Source organism: Pseudorasbora parva, chromosome 10 (genome assembly GCF_024679245.1).
Source record: "Pseudorasbora parva isolate DD20220531a chromosome 10, ASM2467924v1, whole genome shotgun sequence".
NCBI lineage: Eukaryota > Metazoa > Chordata > Actinopteri > Cypriniformes > Gobionidae > Pseudorasbora > Pseudorasbora parva.
In genome coordinates this window covers 4,996,991-5,015,658 of record NC_090181.1, presented here as the reverse complement: position 1 = coordinate 5,015,658, position 18,668 = coordinate 4,996,991, and the positions used below count along the sequence as shown (strand labels likewise).

General features: G+C 40.7%; 1 protein-coding gene and 2 pseudogenes across 1 annotated transcript; 1 reads left to right on the top strand and 2 right to left on the bottom strand.

Annotated features, from left to right (window-relative positions):
* Positions 1-8,104, top strand: part of LOC137090928 (NLR family CARD domain-containing protein 3-like) — a 39,770-nt pseudogene extending 31,666 nt beyond the window's left edge.
* Positions 1,356-3,353, bottom strand: LOC137090934 (zona pellucida sperm-binding protein 3-like; annotated as a pseudogene).
* Positions 8,105-11,242: 3,138 nt separating the features above from the next.
* On the bottom strand, positions 11,243-17,917 carry LOC137090521 (uncharacterized). Its single transcript, XM_067454475.1, has 7 exons — positions 17,342-17,917; positions 14,470-14,625; positions 13,821-14,177; positions 13,105-13,263; positions 12,082-12,826; positions 11,706-11,968; positions 11,243-11,627 (listed from the first exon to the last, which is right to left on the bottom strand). The coding sequence occupies exons 1-7, from the start codon at positions 17,643-17,645 to the stop codon at positions 11,374-11,376; spliced, it is 2,238 nt and encodes a 745-aa protein (XP_067310576.1). The 5' UTR covers positions 17,646-17,917; the 3' UTR covers positions 11,243-11,373.
* Between the last annotated feature and the right edge of the window lie 751 nt (positions 17,918-18,668).

Genomic DNA, 18,668 nt, shown 5'->3' with positions numbered 1-18,668 from the left:
TTGTCACATTTACTACATTGTATTATTTAATTATAATTATAATCATCATAAAGAATAAACTCATTGAATGCAATTATAATTCACTTTTAAATAGTTTTTTAAAAAAGTACTGTAAAAAAAAAAAGTATAGTATTGGTACCAACTACTGGAATTTTGTGACATCCCTAATTACTACTAGTATTAAATTACTACCACTAGTAATATAAATTGGAGATGTTGCTGATATGATCATTCATAGTAGTAGTGATAGTAGAGATTTTTCCCTTTTTTACTATAAATCAGTCACAAATCTGTTCTCTCTAGCAAATAAGCATTTGTCAAGCGTATGGCTGTTTGTTAGATGTATAATATTGTACATTGTCACCTTTTAAAAAAATAGATGAAATGTTAACAAATGAAAAACTAATCTTTGGCACATTTTATTTACAGAATGATAGTGATATGTCATGGATGATTGTCTTGAAATATATCGTCTGTCACAGAATCACTTGTAAAATATCGTGATGGTATCGTATCATGAGTTATCCTGTGATTCCCACACCTAATAGTTATGTAATACTTGATGTACTGCTTAATACTGCATGTTTGTACGATCGACCTTTTTCACTGACTGATGATGCATTTTAATGCGTCACGATTAAAACGAATGTTGCAGGATTTATGATATTATGTACATTTATAACACTAATAGTTTGCATTAGGTTACTTCTGCATCAAATTACCAAAAAAAAAAAAAGTACTGCTGTGAGGGTGTTTCTAATACAACATCTATGGGATTGATGGTAAAAACAGCTCTTTTCACTGCAGTTATCAAGCTCACTATTTTCCCCCTCTTTTTGAAAGATGAGAAACTGTTGTTGCATTTCTATTTCGCTATTTGACCAAATGGTGACTATTTAATGTACTCCTTCAGTCACCACTAAACGTTAATTCAACTATGATGACTTCCACTCTGAGAAATCCAGAAATGTGAAAATGTCTATGAAGCTCAAAATAAACTACACTATCAAGGAAGTGAGATCTTTAGTCAATGAGTATTCAGTTGATAAAGGACAATTAACTACTTTCATTTGGTTGCAACATTATAGAGTAAGAGATTTGGGAACAGTGGTGGAACTAAAGGGACCAAATGAGTGCTTGTCATGCTGTAAATCCAGCCAATCATGAAACAGCAGTGTCAAGCAGCCGCGGCTGCTCGAGCCACTTCAGCACGATCTTATGACAGACAATTTCTAACCATAATGCACTGCTAAAGTCAGCCACTGATCAGTCTGTGCGTTGCTGCATAAAGTTGAACAAGCCTTTTAAAAGCACAGAAATATAATAGGGAGAACAAAGATATATAACAAGTCGGATACAAGCAAGAAGTGATGTCAGCTTTATTGAGGAGCTTTCTTTTGCCCTTGAACTAACACAGGACCAAGTGTAGCCTTGCCTTCCCACTGAACACCTAGAAAGAGAGAAGAGCCAGGTTAGAGCACTTAAACCGCCAAAAGCAACCTTAAGAGCAAAAGTTACTAACCTCTATAGGGAGAAGCAGCAATTCCACCATCAGGACCACATGTTGAGTCACAGCAACCACAAACTTGGTCATTTCCATCAGCAGCAAACCACCTGCAACAAGACAAAGACACCACCTTCAACATGAGCAAAGTCAGCTATAAAATAAGAAAATGCAACGTACCCATTGGCAAATGAACAGGATTTGTGCTGAGCGTCACTGGGTGCAGAAGCAATAGTTGCCTTCACAACACATGTTATGTAGATCTGCAAGGGATGACAGACAAGTCAGAAAACCAAAGCAGATGGGAAGAGACGTTGAATTAACTCATGATATGCGTAGTACATACAGAAGGACTGGAGCTCTCCTGGAACATGAATGCCTCCAGCTGGATCTGGACCTTGTCAACCTGGGACCGAGGCATGAAGCGGGAGCTGGAAGCTGTAGCCTTGGCATCCACAAAGCACCTGAAGACAAAGAGCAACTCAATTATAGAGAAAGTGAGCAACTAGACCCTAGCCATGACAATGGTTAAAAAGCAACCAAAACAGTCCTATAGCATCAAGGGCCATGACCTTACCCATGATTCTCAATGAAGGAATATCTCGGAAGGGAGTTCACATCAGGCACTTGAGTGGCCACACAGCTGTCCACAAACACACGCAGAGGCACATGATTGTACTGCTTCACAGATGCCTCAATGTTAATAACGCCACCCAGGAAATAGAGGGATGAAGGTCTCTGATAGGACCAATCGTCTACAGAGAAGAAAACAGTATAGGCACAGCCACAAGCACAATAATAAAGGATTTATTATAAACCTGTACCAACCCAACATGAGCTTCAGGGAGAACACCAAGGCTTCTTCACCAACCTCCGTTGAGGCATAAGGGACCCATGTTGGCCTCAAGGCGTCACTGCTTACATTCTGAAGCCTGTGGTACATGAAAGTACCCATTAAATTGTCTCCCAGTTAAACTGCTTGTGCAACTCACAGGCACCACTTACCTTTGATAGTGGCATTGAACGCCAACAACTGCACCCTCGACCCGGGTAATCGGAGTACCTGCAAGTGCCTCAGGGGTGTAGGTAAGCGAGAAGGTGTAGACAAGCTCATCCTCATTCATCTGGAAGAGATTGAATCAGTGGGTAAAGCAAGAGGGTTTTTAAACAGATGCCACATACCAAAATGGGCTTGTTGGTTTGAAGGGTTATTTAAAGTGCAAGTTTAGAACGGTGAAAATACTAAATTCAACATTAACTTTTATCAACACTGCCACAAAAAAATAATCCATTTAGATTTAGGAGTTCTTACCATCTGCACGCTGTTGCAGTCCTGTAACTCATACTCAAAGATGAGCACCTTAGACTGAGAGTCCTGACCAACAACAGGACATCCACCTAAAGACAGACCAGTTGGCTGGATCAAATGACCATTGCTAAACAAGTCCTGCTGGACCTCTACAAGAACCCGGTTCTCTTCGCATTGAACTGCTACACTGCTGGGAGTCACGGGTTGCCTCAATTGGAAGTTCACCGCCAACTCACTCTGCATTTTGGGAACAATGGGATACTTCCAATCCAAAGGCTTCACTGGACCCTGCAACAGCTGCTTCTCCTGAAGGCCAAAAGGGTCCTGTGCAAGGCCTCTGGAGGCAGAACCCAAAGGACTCTGAGCAACTTTCAAAGGGTTCCAGAGCCCTGGAGGAGAAAGGGCAGGACTTCTGGAAGCTGGATCTGATTATGGCCCCATGCTTCTTGGACTTTGACTGTACCTCAAACTTCCCCATGCATCAGGCAGATCAAATGCAACAATCACAACCACCACTAAGACACTTTTCAAAAGCTTCATCCTAGCAAACTTTGACACAAATGCCACAACAAACATCAGTGCTTGGCTTTGCCATTTTGTACAGCTTTGAATGAAGGTGTCTCCTCCCTCTTTTAGTTTAATTGATTACCTTTGATTCTGCTCTGGACCTGTAGGAGCGGTTTCCGGACAGGGTTTAAAGGAAGACAGGAGTAAGCATTAATCTAGAATAGTTAAGAGTGATTTAAAAAATGGTTTTCTAAAGCACAGAATTAGTACAGTTTACTAACACCTGTGTTGTGTTCCAGTTCGTTTTTATCATGCCATTCATTCGCAAACTTCCCTCTGTCTCGTTCACTCGGATGTGCGTCATTGCTTGCGTTGCATGAGTGTCCACTACTGCCGGAAACTTTGCAATGGACTGAACTGGAACGCTCTAAGCCCTTGATCACTTGGAATCCACTATGGAGTTGATTTATTTATTTATTTATTTATTTATTCCTTTACGAAATTGTTTAATGCAGCATTCTGTATGTATATGGATGTGTTTGGGTTGTTTTTAATGTTTTTAAAAAGAATTATAGAGTTGTTTGTGATGGGGTAAATTAAACGCGATATGCTAAACGCATCTAATCCTTTTTACATGAAATAAGCTCACGAGCAGGACCTGTTGCTATGACAGCAAGTCCAGGATGAGCTTTGAAGAACCAAACAATCTGAGATCAGGCCAAATCGTCAACAATCAAATCCAGCTAACTGAGTTAGCGATGTACAAAGAACGGGCCCCTGAACTAAAATAAACTAGATTAATTTAAATCAACTGAATTAGCATGACAGGGGTTGCCTATAAAACATGGAATGGACCAAGAAAAGCTTAAAAATGTATGGAACTGAGAAGCAAATCTCAGAAAACAATGATGGCAGAAGAAGTCTGCAATCATATGTATGAAATGTATATTCCAAAGCCACGCCCCCCTAATACATGAACACGCCTTACCGACCAAACAGCTGGAATACGCATTATTGACCTGAGAGGAGCGGTGTGGCTGTAGTGACATCATGTCAGAATCACATGTAATAAAACATCTAACTTTATCAGTATGAATATAAACAAATAAGATGTCTTTTAGTACTCACTATCAAGCTAGAATACCGATACTGGTAAAGTTTAAAATATATCTTTGTTTAATTCGGTAACGAGCTAGTTATATTTATAAGGCAAAGCTAAAAACGGGTAGCATTGATACATTTTTTCCCCAGTAACATCAGTTATACTGTGATGAAGTTGAATTTTGTGTAAGATTCATAACATATACTGTGTTTTCCATGTAAGAGTTTCCATGGTGAAAGCATTGTTGATTAGTAGTAGCTAAAGCTAACTTAGTTCTAAAAAAAAGTTCCTGGATGCGGTGTACTAGCTTTTACACATGCATTTTGTTATCTAAAGTTGAATTTAGCTAAATTCAACAGCGATCAACTTGAACTAAGCATATTGAGTGTTTATCATCTCTACTAATGGCTAAGTGTATAATATTGTAACTTTAAGCTAAGTAATGTTATGCTATATTAGGCAGCTACATGTGCTAGTGATACATGCTTCATGAAAACATAAACTGAAAAAATGTATAATCGAAATGAAAGATTACCTTTCCAGCAGAAATACAGCCAGCAATGAGTCGTTTTTCAGCCCCTTGAGGTCCCTCAGTTCTCGACTTCGTTGGAAAGCCACGCCCATATTTACTCGCGTTTGATTTCTTTGTTTATCCAAAGACCTTTTGTGCATTGCCTTTACTTGTACGCCTACTGTCTTCCTTTGTTTGCCTTTGCTGACTGCAAAACCTGGCACCGTGCGTTTTGAATGCTTTTGCTCTTCCTAGGGGTGCAGGCGCGCATGTGTGGGCAGAACCTGTAGCGAAAGCAGTGGTTGCCATGGTAGCAAGAGAGAGTAAGTCGCCCAAGCCAATCACTTTTTTCGTCCCGAACGAAAATAATGAGCTGTTTATTGCAAATTAAAAAGTCTAGAGCCACTTGATTTTTATACTCTCTTTTTCAGAGTACTTACATTTTAATTATGTATTGACATATAAAGAAAGTTTAAACAAATTCGGACAAAAGTGTTTTAGATCATTCCTACCTACCCTACCTTTAATTCATCCCAAAGCTGTTCTATCAGGTTGAGCTCAGGACTCTGTGCAGGCCAGTCAACTTTCTCCACACCAAACTAACTCATCCATGTCTTTATGGACCAACGCTTTGTGCACTGGAGCGCAGTCATGTTGGAACAGGAAGGGCCATCCCCAAACTATTCCCACAATGTTGGGAGCAAGACATCATCCAAAAATTAAGAGTTTCAAGCTAAACCCTTGAAAAACAACCCCACACCATAATCCTCCCTCTACCAATTTTTCACTTGGCACAATGCAGTCAGGCAAATACAGTTCTCCTGGCAACTGCCAAACCCAAACACTTCCATGGGATTGCCAGACAGAAGCGTGATTGGTCACTCCAGAGAACACGTCTCACTGCTCTAGAGTCCAGTGGCGTCCATGTAAGGCTTGGATGAGCTGCTCGGCCATGGAAACCCATTCCATGAAGCTCTCTACACACTGTTAATGAGCTCATCTGAAGGCCACAGAAGTTTGGAGGTCTGTAGATATTGCCTTGGCAGAAAGTTGTTGACTTCTTGCCACTGTGACCCTCAGCATGAGCTGACCCCGCTCTGTGATTTTACGTGGCCTACCACTTCGTGGCTGAGCTGCTGTTGTTCCAAATTGTTTCTGCTTTCTTATAATACCACTAACAGTTGACTGTAGAATATTTAGTAGTGAGAAATTTTCACAAATTGCAAAGGTTTGCAACCTATTACGGTACCACGCTTGAATTTACTGAGCTCCTGAGAGCGACTCATTCTTTTACAAATGTTTGTAGAAGCATCTGCATGCATAGTTGCTTGATTTTTTACACCTGTGGTCATGAAGTGATTGGAACAACTGAATTAAATGATTTGGAGGGGTGTCCCTACACTTTTGATAGTATAATGTAGATCTCTGCATACAGCACACACATACATGTTGCACAGTAAAATGTGTCTTGAACTTTGTGACTGAAGATAATCTTGATTCAGTTCAACAGCTCCTTGTGACTTATATCAGCAGCATTTGAGAAACAGACTCAATCATCTCATCCCAAAACATCCATTCAAACTTGTTGCTGCTCTAGAAAGAAAATTATAATTTAGGTCAGAGACATAAAGATCACAATCTGAATGAGAACAAATTATGTTTGATCTCATTATACTGAATAAAGTATATCAGCTGAACAGCAATATATTTATGCAGTTAGAATATTAAATTAATTGATAGGCACAAAATTATCAGTGAATGTGAAGGTGAAGCCTGTGGCTAAAATTCATCATGTTCATTTTAAACCAATATTTAAAATGTTTGTTTATAATAAAATGTAAAATGAGTGTAAGATTAATCTTCAATTTAACATTCACTTCATCCCCTTGATACAAATATTCATTCTCTTGTTTTGTTTTTTACAGTGTGGCTCATGGAGGAGAGTTCAGAATTACAGCAGGACCACAAAAATGTAAGATGAACACACACACACACACATTAATTGCTTTAAGGTGTATTATAAGTCTTATAATCTCTCTTTTTGTGTTCAGATGCATGTGATCTCACACTGGATTCAAACACAGCAAACCTTCATCTCATTCTGTCTGAGATGAACAGAAAGGTGACGCATGTGGAAAAGAAGCAGCCGTATCCTGATCATCCAGACAGATTTACCAAGTGTCATCAGGTTTTGTGTAGAGAGAGTCTGACTGGACGCTGTTACTGGGAGGCTGAATGGAGCGGGATGGATGAGGTTAATATATCACTGGCATATAAAGAAATCAGCAGGAAGGGATTGAGTAATGACTGTGTGTTTGGATACAATGAAAAGTCCTGGAGTCTGAACTGGAATCTGAAATTTCTTAATAACAGTTTCACTGTCAGACACAATAAGAAGAGCAGAAACATACCTTCATGTGACTCTAAGAGAGTAGGGGTGTATCTGAACTGGACGGCTGGTACTCTGTCCTTCTACAGCGTCTCTGACACAAACACACTCACACACTTACACACTTTCAACAGCACATTCACTGAACCCCTCTATGCTGGATTTGGGGTTCTTTGTCTCAATGGTTCAGTGTATTTGTGTGAGAAACAGCTGTAAAAGAAAAACTCACATTAACTTTCACAGCTGTAAACTCTTTCTCTCTTCTAATTCTAAATTCCCAGTGTGTATAGAAACACACAATTCAGTCTTAATGAGACACACCACAGACTTTTGTTGCGTTTTTATAAAGACATTTGAATGCGGCTCAACAGGAGTTTTGTCAATAGGAGTCTTTTTGTGGCACCTGGAGGAAGATTTAGTTTCTCACTTCCAGGAAATGGAACTGCAAGTAACTGCGGGTCAGTTCAGAGCCCTGGCCTTAAAGGGTAGAAAAAAAACCTGTTTCAGCTGCAGTCAGTTTTGAAAAATGCTATAAAAGTGGACGTAGTTTAGCAGCGGAGTGGATGGGGACTAGGGGAGACTTACAGCACATAAAGACGGCTTCTAATGCAGACAATTTTATTTCGCTCTCATTAAAAGCATCACATTTTTTCACAAATGCATGCTGCAAATTACCATTAAGACAATATACACGTATATGAACATGATGTTGCATAACTTTGATAACTTTTTAGGCTTATTTTGTTAAGTTTTCACACACCTGTCTCTAACTTTACCCTTAAACTGACCCACACCACCACACCTGTCTCTAGCTTTACCCTTAAACTGACCCACACCACCACACCTGTCTCTAACTTTACCCTTAAACTGACCCACACCACCACACCTGATCCTAACTTTACCCTTAAACTGACCCTCACCACCACACCTGTCCCTAACTCTACCCTTAAACTGACCCACACCACCACACCTGTCCCTAACTCTACCCTTAAACTGACCCACACCACCACACCCGTCTCTAACTTTACCCTTAAACTGACCCACACCACCACACCTGCCTCTAACTTTACCCTTAAACTGACCCACACCACCACACCTGTCCCTAACTTTACCCTTAAACTGACCCGCACCACCACACCTGTCCCTAACTTTACCCTTAAACTGACCCACACCACCACACCTGTCCCTAACTTTACCCTTAAACTGACCCACACCACCACACCTGACCCTAACTCTACCCTTAAACTGACCCACACCACCACACCTGTCTCTAGCTTTACCCTTAAACTGACCCACACCATCACACCTGTCCCTAACTTTACCCTTAAACTGACCCACACCACCACACCTGACCCTAACTTTACCCTTAAACTGACCCACTCCACCACACCTGTCTCTAACTTTACCCTTAAACTGACCCACACCACCCACCTGACCCTAACTCTACCCTTAAACTGACCCACACCACCCACCTGACCCTAACTCTACCCTTAAACTGACCCACACCACCACACCTGACCCTAACTTTACCCTTAAACTGACCCACACCACCCACCTGACCCTAACTCTACCCTTAAACTGACCCACACCACCCACCTGTCCCTAACTTTACCCTTAAACTGACCCACACCACCCACCTGTCCCTAACTTTACACTTAAACTGACCCACACCACCACACCTGTCTCTAACTTTACCCTTAAACTGACCCACACCACCACACCTGACCCTAACTCTACCCTTAAACTGACCCACACCACCACACCTGTCCCTAACTTTACCCTTAAACTGACCCACACCACCACACCTGACCTTAACTTTACCCTTAAACTGACCCACACCACCACACCTGTCCCTAACTCTACCCTTAAACTGACCCACACCACCACACCTGACCCTAACTCTACCCTTAAACTGACCCACACCACCACACCTGTCCCTAACTTTACCCTTAAACTGACCCACACCACCACACCTGACCTTAACTTTACCCTTAAACTGACCCACACCACCACACCTGACCCTAACTCTACCCTTAAACTGACCCACACCACCACATCTGTCCCTAACTCTACCCTTAAACTGACCCACACCACCACACCTGTCTCTAACTCTACCCTTAAACTGACCCACACCACCACACCTGTCCCTAACTCTACCCTTAAACTGACCCACACCACCACACCTGTCCCTAACTTTACCCTTAAACTGACCCACACCACCACACCTGTCCCTAACTTTACCTTTAAACTGACCCACACCACCACACCTGACCCTAACTCTACCCTTAAACTGACCCACACCACCACACCTGTCCCTAACTTTACCTTTAAACTGACCCACACCACCACACCTGTGTTCACCAATGCCTATGTGTGCACTAACTCCGACTATGGGATACCATAATTGGCCTTCACGTCACTTTTTCTCTTTTTCTCTTTTTCCATCTATAAACCTATTCTGTTCACAATCGGAGTTTGTCCTTTACTGCAATTTGAAGATTTTTGTAAAATCACATCTGTTTTTCCTTTTCAAACTCTGAGAGGTTTCAGTTTAATATGTTGTTGCAGGCTCGTTTATTGATGACAAATTATTGATCATAAATTATATTGATGATCTTCAATTTGTAATAAATAATATTGGGATTGTTTTTGAAGTTGTTTCGCGAGAGTTGGCAACACTGCCCTGCTTCCCCCCGAGTCCCCGACGTGACGACGACTCGACGGGTTGAGTGAGCGGAGCGCGCGGCGCGGACTGCGGGCTGTTTGAATTCAGTCTCCAGAACAGTTTTTCCTTCCCAGCGTCGCAGAATTGATGCATTTCTTTTGTGAAATTTAGGGTTGTGTGTTTAATTTTATCTATAAAATCATTACTGTGCTTAAAATCCTTTTATTTAATGCAAAACAACATACAGTGACTAATGTGAGTCTAAACGAATGTGGCGTCTGTCTTTAAAACGCCTGGTGCCTTGCTCAAAACGCATGACTTTATTCCTAAAGATAATGAATATAAATAATTTGTATTACAAAATGTTCTTAAAACTGTGCAGTGTTTTGTTTATTGGCAGGTTATGAGGCGCATCAGGACGGCGGTCTGAAGTTCAAAGTCCACCCGCAGAGTGCGAGTCATTTCAGGCTCAAGAAACAGCGCCGATTCGCTGGAAATCATAACACACCGGATTGATTACACTTGAATTACTTTTAAATGTTTAATTTTTTACTTCTAAAATGTTTTTTACGTGAGTTTAAATGTTGGCAGTAGCCTATGTCAAAACAGTAATTATATGTTAGGCCCTACTCATTGAAAATAAAGGCAGTGTTTTAACACATTTAAAATAATATACAAAACACTATGCATCAGTCTATTTTATTGATTTAATGGGCTATTAACAGACATGAAGCTGTACTGTAACTAATAATACATTTTATTTATAAAGCACTTTACATTTTAAAGAAAATCTCAAAGTGCTACAAAGGGAGAAAAATAAAGTAGTTAGAGCAATTAAGAATAATAATAAAAAAATAAAACATTGTTCTTAATCAATTAATTAAATGACATGGCTATTTATATTAGTTTTGTAATTATTCTGTAAGACATATATTTTATAACTTCTAAAAATGTTTCCATACTTTATATAGTGCTTATATAAGGTTATCGTTAGTTTAGACTGGTGATGCGACGCGCAATGACAGTTGGGTGTTTTATGCTCTCCACTTCCTGTGAAGTGATGTATCGATGTTTCCTTATTCCCTACGCTGTCCGCAGTGCCCTTCGAACTGAACATGTTCACTCCCTTTGGATTAGAATCTCACTTAAGATGGCGGAAAACCCTGTGTGTGAAGTCCACGTACGGACAAATGGAACGAGCAGTGAACACTGCGGAGGGAGCCCGTCAAATGGAACACAGCTACACACACACACACACACACACACACAATCACTCACACACTTTGTATCTGTAATTATGTGCATCTTTTTATTCGCACTTGAGGATTTTCTAGTTTCTTCTGTTTCTTGCTCTCTGCACTTTTGTTTTCTTAACCTTCTTTTTCTTCAAGACTTCATTTTGGCTTGCTTGTCATTTTGGCTGCCTGCTTGTGTGTCCTTTAGCTGTTGTTTTCCTTGCTCAAGATCCCGATTGAGGACTGCCAGCTGCTTCAGGAACTCTTTGTCAGGCTTGATGTATCTCACCTTGATCAGATTATCAATGGCATCCTCCACAGTCATGTTATGGTGGATCATGAGGTATGCCAGAAAAAATGTAGGGGCGTAGCTGACACCGTCTGTGCAGTGAATGAACACCTTATCTGTGGAAATAAAAACACACAAGTTAAAAAAAGTCTCAAACAGTTTGTCACTCCAGAACACTTGATAAAAGATCTTACTTTCTGTGCTTTTCTTGGCCTTCTGGATGAATTTGGCAGCTTTGTAGAGGTATTCACTGATGTCTGAACCTTGCGATGCAGGCAAACCACAATAAGAGATGTTCATTCCTCTGTAATAACTCGCCCCTGTATTAACGGCTTCTCTCAGGTCTTTCTCCCATGGCACTCCCAACAACACCCTCAGTTTGGTCTTCACTGCAGCCACATTCAGGACGTGAGTAATACCCAGCTCCTTCAGTCTCATTCGGTCTTTTGCTATCTCTCTGCACAAGAACACAACAGCCTAGATTAGCCTTTCACTAAAGAGGATTTACAATGTGGACATATACCCTGTTCATTCATGGTGTATATTAGTGTAAATGTGTTGTAGACTTACTCATTTCCAATGAAGATGTTGTTCCAGACCGCAGTGACAGGTCTATGACGCTGTGTGCAGCCCTTCATTCGCTTCTCTAATAGTAAACAGTGCTCTTCTGGAGATTGTTCCTGCTTAGAAGGTGTTGGCACAGAACTGCTTGGACCTGGGAGACACAAGTCATCTGAATCAAACAGATCCAATTCAGGTTTGGTCTCTGGGACACACAAGGACTCAGCCGGCTCCAACGGGAAATAGTTTTTCAAGAAAGCACTCATTGTCATTCCTTTTTCAGGAGAAGCATCCATGCCATCACTGACGTTAACCTCCAGACCTCCTGAACACACAGGTTCAGTCTCAGGAACGATTGCATCTGGGACACACAGGGGCTCAGACGGATCCAACGGGAAATACTTTTTGAAGAAGGCACTTATTTTCTTCACTTTTTCAGGAGAAGCATCCATGCCATCACTGACGTTAACCTCCGGACCTCCTGAAGACACAGGTTTAGTCTCAGGAACGCTTGCATCTGGGACACACGGGGGCTCAGCCGGATCCAACGGGAAATACTTTTTGAAGAAAGCACTCATTGTCATTCCTTTTTCAGGAGAAGCATCCATGCCATCACTGACGTTAACCTCCAGACCTTCTGCAGACACAGGTTTAGTCTCAGGAACTCTTGCCTCTGGGACACACGGGGGCTCAGACGGATCCAACGGGAAATACTTTTTGAAGAAAGCACTCATTTTCTTCTCTTTAGTACTTTCTGAAAAAAGAAGAACACAAATATGTCATTAGAAACAGCATCAAAAATGAATTATTTGTCCAACTTGAAAGAAATGTCATTTTTCATTTGTTCTACACACACACAGTTCAGTAATTTACAGGAGTGAAGACCGCATTCACAAAAACTATACGCAGTGTGTCGGAACTGAACTGAACAACTACTTGTTAAATGACATTAAATGCGGTCGTCACTCCTGAAACTTCACAGTGTGTGTGGACATTGTAATGTTGCGTCTCAAATGCTCTGTTGACATTCACCTCTTTTTGGGCTGTTCTTTTTGATCCCACTGCTGTTCCCTGCCCAGCCGACGCTAACCAGATTCACTTCAGGTTCAGGAGTTGGCTCTGGAACAGCCGGATCCATCCCAAAAAGCATTGGGAAGAATCCACTCATTTTTCTCACCATCCACTCAGTTTCTGAAAAAACAAATAATATGTTAAGCCACAGATTAGTCATGAATTATTAGTCTGACTGGAAAGACATTTCTGTTGGCATCTTATTCATTCTGTACACACACCGTTCAGTAATTTACAGGAGTGACAACTGCATTTACAAAAATTATACGCAGTGCTGGAACCGAACTGAACAACTAGTTGTTAATGATGTACGATGAAAGATGATAGATGATAAGACCAGCCTTGACTAATTAGTGTTGACAAATCTTCAAGCAAATCAGCTGAAAAACCCATCAACATTACACCAGTACACATTAACAAAACGGCATAAACTTGATTGCTATATGAGCCAAACTTAATTAAAAATGAAAACAAACACTGCTTATAATAAGTGAACATGGCAACACTGTAAGAATGCACTCTGTGAAGTTTCAGGAGCGAGTCGTGATCGGTACACACATGGAATGATCATTTTGGGGACTCACTCCTGCATTTAAATGCATTTATCACTCCTGAAACTTCACAGTGTGTGCGTAGACATTGTAATGTTGACTCTCAAATGCTCTGTTGACATTCACCTCCTGGGCCGCTCATTTGAGGAGAAGCCTTCATGCCATCACTGACATCCACCTTCTGATCTTCTGCAGACACAGGTTCAGTCTCCGGGACAAACGTGGGCTCAGACGGATCCACTGGAAAATATTTTTGGAAGAAAGCACTCATTTTCTTAATTTTTTCAGCATCCATATCACCACTGACGTTTACATCCTGACCTTCTGCAGACACAGGTTCAGTCTCAGGAACGACTGCATCTGGGACACACAAATCCTTGGGTTCGACCAGATCCATTTCAGGTTCCATCTCAGGATCACACAGAGGCTCAGCCGGATCGATTGGAAAATACTTTTGGAAGAAAGCACTTATTTTCTTCATCACTTTAGTAAAAAAAAGAAGAAGAAAACAAATATGTTATTAGAAACATCATTAACAAAAAATGAATTATTAGTCCAGCTTGAAAGAAATTTCCGTTTGCATTTCATTCGTTCTGCACACACAGTTCAGTAATTTATGGGAGTGACGACCGCATTTACAAAAACTATACGCAGTGTGTATGGAACATAACTGATAGTTGTTTATTGACGTTAAATGCGGTCGTCACTCCTGAAACTTCACAGTGTGTGCATGGACATTGTAATGTTGCGTCTCAAATGCTCAGTTGACATTCACCTCTTTTTGGGCTGTTCTTTTCGTTCTCTGGCCCTTCTTCTGGCCAGCGGACAGTAACCAGATTCACCTCAGGTTCAGGTTCAGGAGCCGAATCCATCCAAAAAAGCTTTTGGATGAATCCACTAATTTTTCTCGCCATCCACTCCGTGGTACTTTCTGAAATTAAATAATATGTTATTAGAAACATTTCAAACCACAGATTAGACATGAATTATTAGTCTGACTGGAAAGACATTTCTCTATTGTGAGTTTGCGTCCTACATTTCAGAATTTTTTTTCTCAGAACTCGTTTAAAGCCCCATTCGCACAGGACTAGTATTATCTAGGGACCTCTGGTGATTTGTAATAATTGCAGAGATTGTCTGTGATCTTAATCCCGTGCGAATCGGCCATGTCTGAAATTTGTAAAGTAAAAATTCCCCCGCAAATTACCTACCATATTTCACAGAATAAAGTCTGCATTCATAATGTGCACCGTTATGAATTCCCGTGCAGCCGCACCCGCACGGATTATACTTTCACTTTAGAATGAGTATCAATTTGGGATTAATCTGATTGAATGGTGTGTCTAATATTAACATCAATACTGTTCTTAATGAAAAACAGAACAGAACAGTACAGTACAATGACAAGCTTGCAGGGGCGTGGGACTGGGGGGATAAAGGGTACTGAGTAACAGGGCCCGAGGCGCGGGGGGGGGGGGGGGGGGGGGGCTTAGAAGTCAGTTTTCTATACACATACATGGTACGCCGGCCCGGAAAGATGGTTTGTACCCAGGGCCCAAAATTGGTGCTACGCCCCTGCAAGCTTGTTTAAATAGGCGCTTTTACATTTAGTTTTGAAACTGAATCTTCCGCTGAATATTGTCAACTTCTCACTCGTGATAAATGAAATCTGACTCCTGCCGCTGGTCTGAGCTCAGTTCATGAGTTATCTTCAGCTCTGTTATCTAACTGAACGAAATTATGGTTATTTATTAGGCTACTGTAAAATAATCAAAACGATATCGATGCCTGATTATGATTTCATACAGCTATATCTATAACGAAGTCTTGACATCATATCCGGGAGAAGTCAGTAAATTCGAGTAAAATCACAGGCTTTGCTTATCCCGTGTGAATGCGCCACGCAAAACTCAGATGTCACAGAGGTCCATAGATAATACTCCCGTGCGAATAGTGCTTATGTCTTACACTTCTCAGAAAAGAAGAACTATAGAATTGTCTTTATGATCCCAGATTCCTCTTATTTTGTTCAAATCGAAATGAATTGATAAAATGTTTCATATTCTGCAAGGGGTATGAAACCTGAGCAGGAACTTAGGATGCTTTTGCAGACTGTCAGAGTCTGAGAATCACTTTGTTTATTAATAACCGTTAACCACTCATAGACCCTCCCCTCGAAGAAATCAGGACAGAAGTGTTTGAAAGAGGACAAAAGAGACGATTAAAACACCAGGCGTAAATCGATTGACCAAAACGCATCTTAATACCATCTCAATGCCCACGTCCACATGTCAGAAATGTACAGTTCTAAGTAAGTGAGTAAAATGTAGCTTGGTTAATGCTACAATGCACACAGCACTACCCCGTCACTGAAATCGTCACCCTTCGCCAGGTTCCCGACTGGTGTGTGTGTGTGTGTGTGTGTGTGTGTGTGTGTGTGTGTGTTGTGTGTGTGTGTGTGTGTGTGTGTGTGTGTGTGTGTGTGTGTGTGTGTGTGTGTGTGAGCCTGTTTATGTGGGTTTATGAGGACACAAATTTGTATAACTACATGGGTATTACACTGGTATTACACTATAAATGTGGTTTATGAGGACATATCAAATGTCCTCATAATTCAAATGGCCTTAAAAACATACTAAATGATGTTTTTTTGAGAAAGTAAAAATGCAGAATGTTTCCTGTGATGGGTAGGTTTAGGGGCAGGGGCAGTGTAAGGGGATAGAAAATACGGTTTGTACAGTATAAAAACCATTACGCCTATGGAGAGTCCCTGTAAACCACATAGACCAACATGTGTGTGTGTGTGTGTGTGTGTGTTGTGTGTGTGTGTGTGTGTGTGTGTGTGTGTGTGTGTGTGTGTGTGTGTGTGTGTGTGTGTGTGTGTGTGTGTGTGTGTGAGAGAGAGAGAGAGAGGGGCAGGGGCTTTAGTCGTTAAGTCTATGTACCTGTTTCTAATATAGTTAGTTTAGTTATGTCCATGTCCCTTACCTGGACCCATCCTATTCCTATCTGATCACTACCCTTCCTTCACGATTCCCTGGCACGCCGAGAACACCAGATCCCCTATTTGTTTGTCACTTTATTCCCCATTTTGAACAATTTATGTTTATTTATTCTCTTTGAGGCCTGACACCCCACCTTTCTGTAGTTTGCTTCACCCGCCACAACAATAAAACCACAATCACTGAAATACATAATGAAGAGCTATACACAATACAAAATATCATATAAAATATCAAAAACCCAAACTACACAAAAGACATCAGTGAATACTAAAAGCACGTCTGCAGTTCTCGGAGGACATTTAAAAACAGACACACATTCAGATGTGCTAATATCAATTGGCAAACTATTCCATAATTTCGGAGCCCTCACTGCAAATCTCTTTTAGTTTTATATCTAGTTCTTGGTACATCATGACCTCAGACATCTGCTTCATAAGGTCTCATGAGCTCAGTTAAATAGGTCAGCAATCAAATCTTAAAATCAACCCTTATAGGCAAACAATGCACATCAATACAAATCATGTAGGCTATTCATTTAAGCAGAAATTATCTCATGAAAACAGTTATTGTTATAAGTTGTGCTCATCATAATGATTACAGTAAGTTATATAAAGTTGTGAGAGGTGCATGTTGAGCATTCACCTGTCGGGCTGTCGTCAGGGGTTGTACAGATACAGTTTGGGCGCTTCATCATATCGATGTCGATCTGCAGATCCTCGCCCTCTAAAGCGGCACGAGTGACTGACAGGCACTCATCCGAGTCCACCTGCAGCTGTGCGGTTATGTCGCCCGGAGAGCACCCGAGGAGCTCGTAGATGCCGTCGGTGACCATAAAGTCCACCTGCACATTCTCCTCATCCGGGATCCAGACACTGTCAATGCAGCACAGCTCACCGTTTACATACACCTCCAGAGACACTTCTCTTAAGTTCGAGTTTGAAGACATTTTTTTGTATGCTGATTAAATGAAATCAAACGGAAACGGGTGATATCAGGTCAGATGTACAAAACTATTTGTGATACACAGCACAGTGCGAGTCTATAATCTGTGAGTATGCACGTGCTGAATATAGTCTTGTATGAAATGATGGTGCTTGTAAAGTTTTTTCTAAAGTTAGTGTCGGTAACGTTAGGTTATTTGCTGTAAAATATCGGTAGTCAGATGTGTAGCTCAAAATCGCTCGGATTATCGCTGTGCTGAAGAAACCGCGGGTGAGTGTTTATAGTAACTTAAGTGCCGTCTGTGACGCAAGTGCTGTCTGTGACGCAATCATACACGACGCTCCATGGTTGCCACAGTAACGGATTGATTGACAGTAGCAGCTTCTCAACGGTTTATGTTGTCGCTGACTCACTCATGATTTTTTTTATTAATATAAAATGAATAATTTAACAATTTACTGTACTCAGATTATATTTACTGACTCGATTTCAATCACTTTAGAGGTGGGTAACAATATATTTCATTCAGTATTTGCGATGCAGACTCTCTAGAGCCACGTTTAAATAAAAATAAATAAAACATTTACCAGATGTGACTTTTAAGGCTGAATGTGGTCATAAAAACATCAGGTTAATGCTTCTGTTGAGTTGTCCATCTTCGCAAGCTGATAGCCAAATCAAAAAATGCGAGCCATCACATATTCATTATTATTTTTTCATAATTCACCATATTACAATATTCATCAATATTTAATGTATGTTTGAATAAATCTAGCAAGTTTTTACGACAGCCACTATTTAAATGTTTATATTTCATATAACTTTTTTTTAAGTGTAAGTATACAAATCAATTACATTTTACCTTCAATATTATAATAGACTATAACTGACTCATAGTTTACAGCATTAGTTCAGAGATGAACTACAAGATGTTTTCTTTGAGAAAATGTGCCATGTATTGTACCTGATACAGGTCCTTCTCAAAAAATTAGCATATGTAATAAAAGTTCATTATTTTCCATAATGT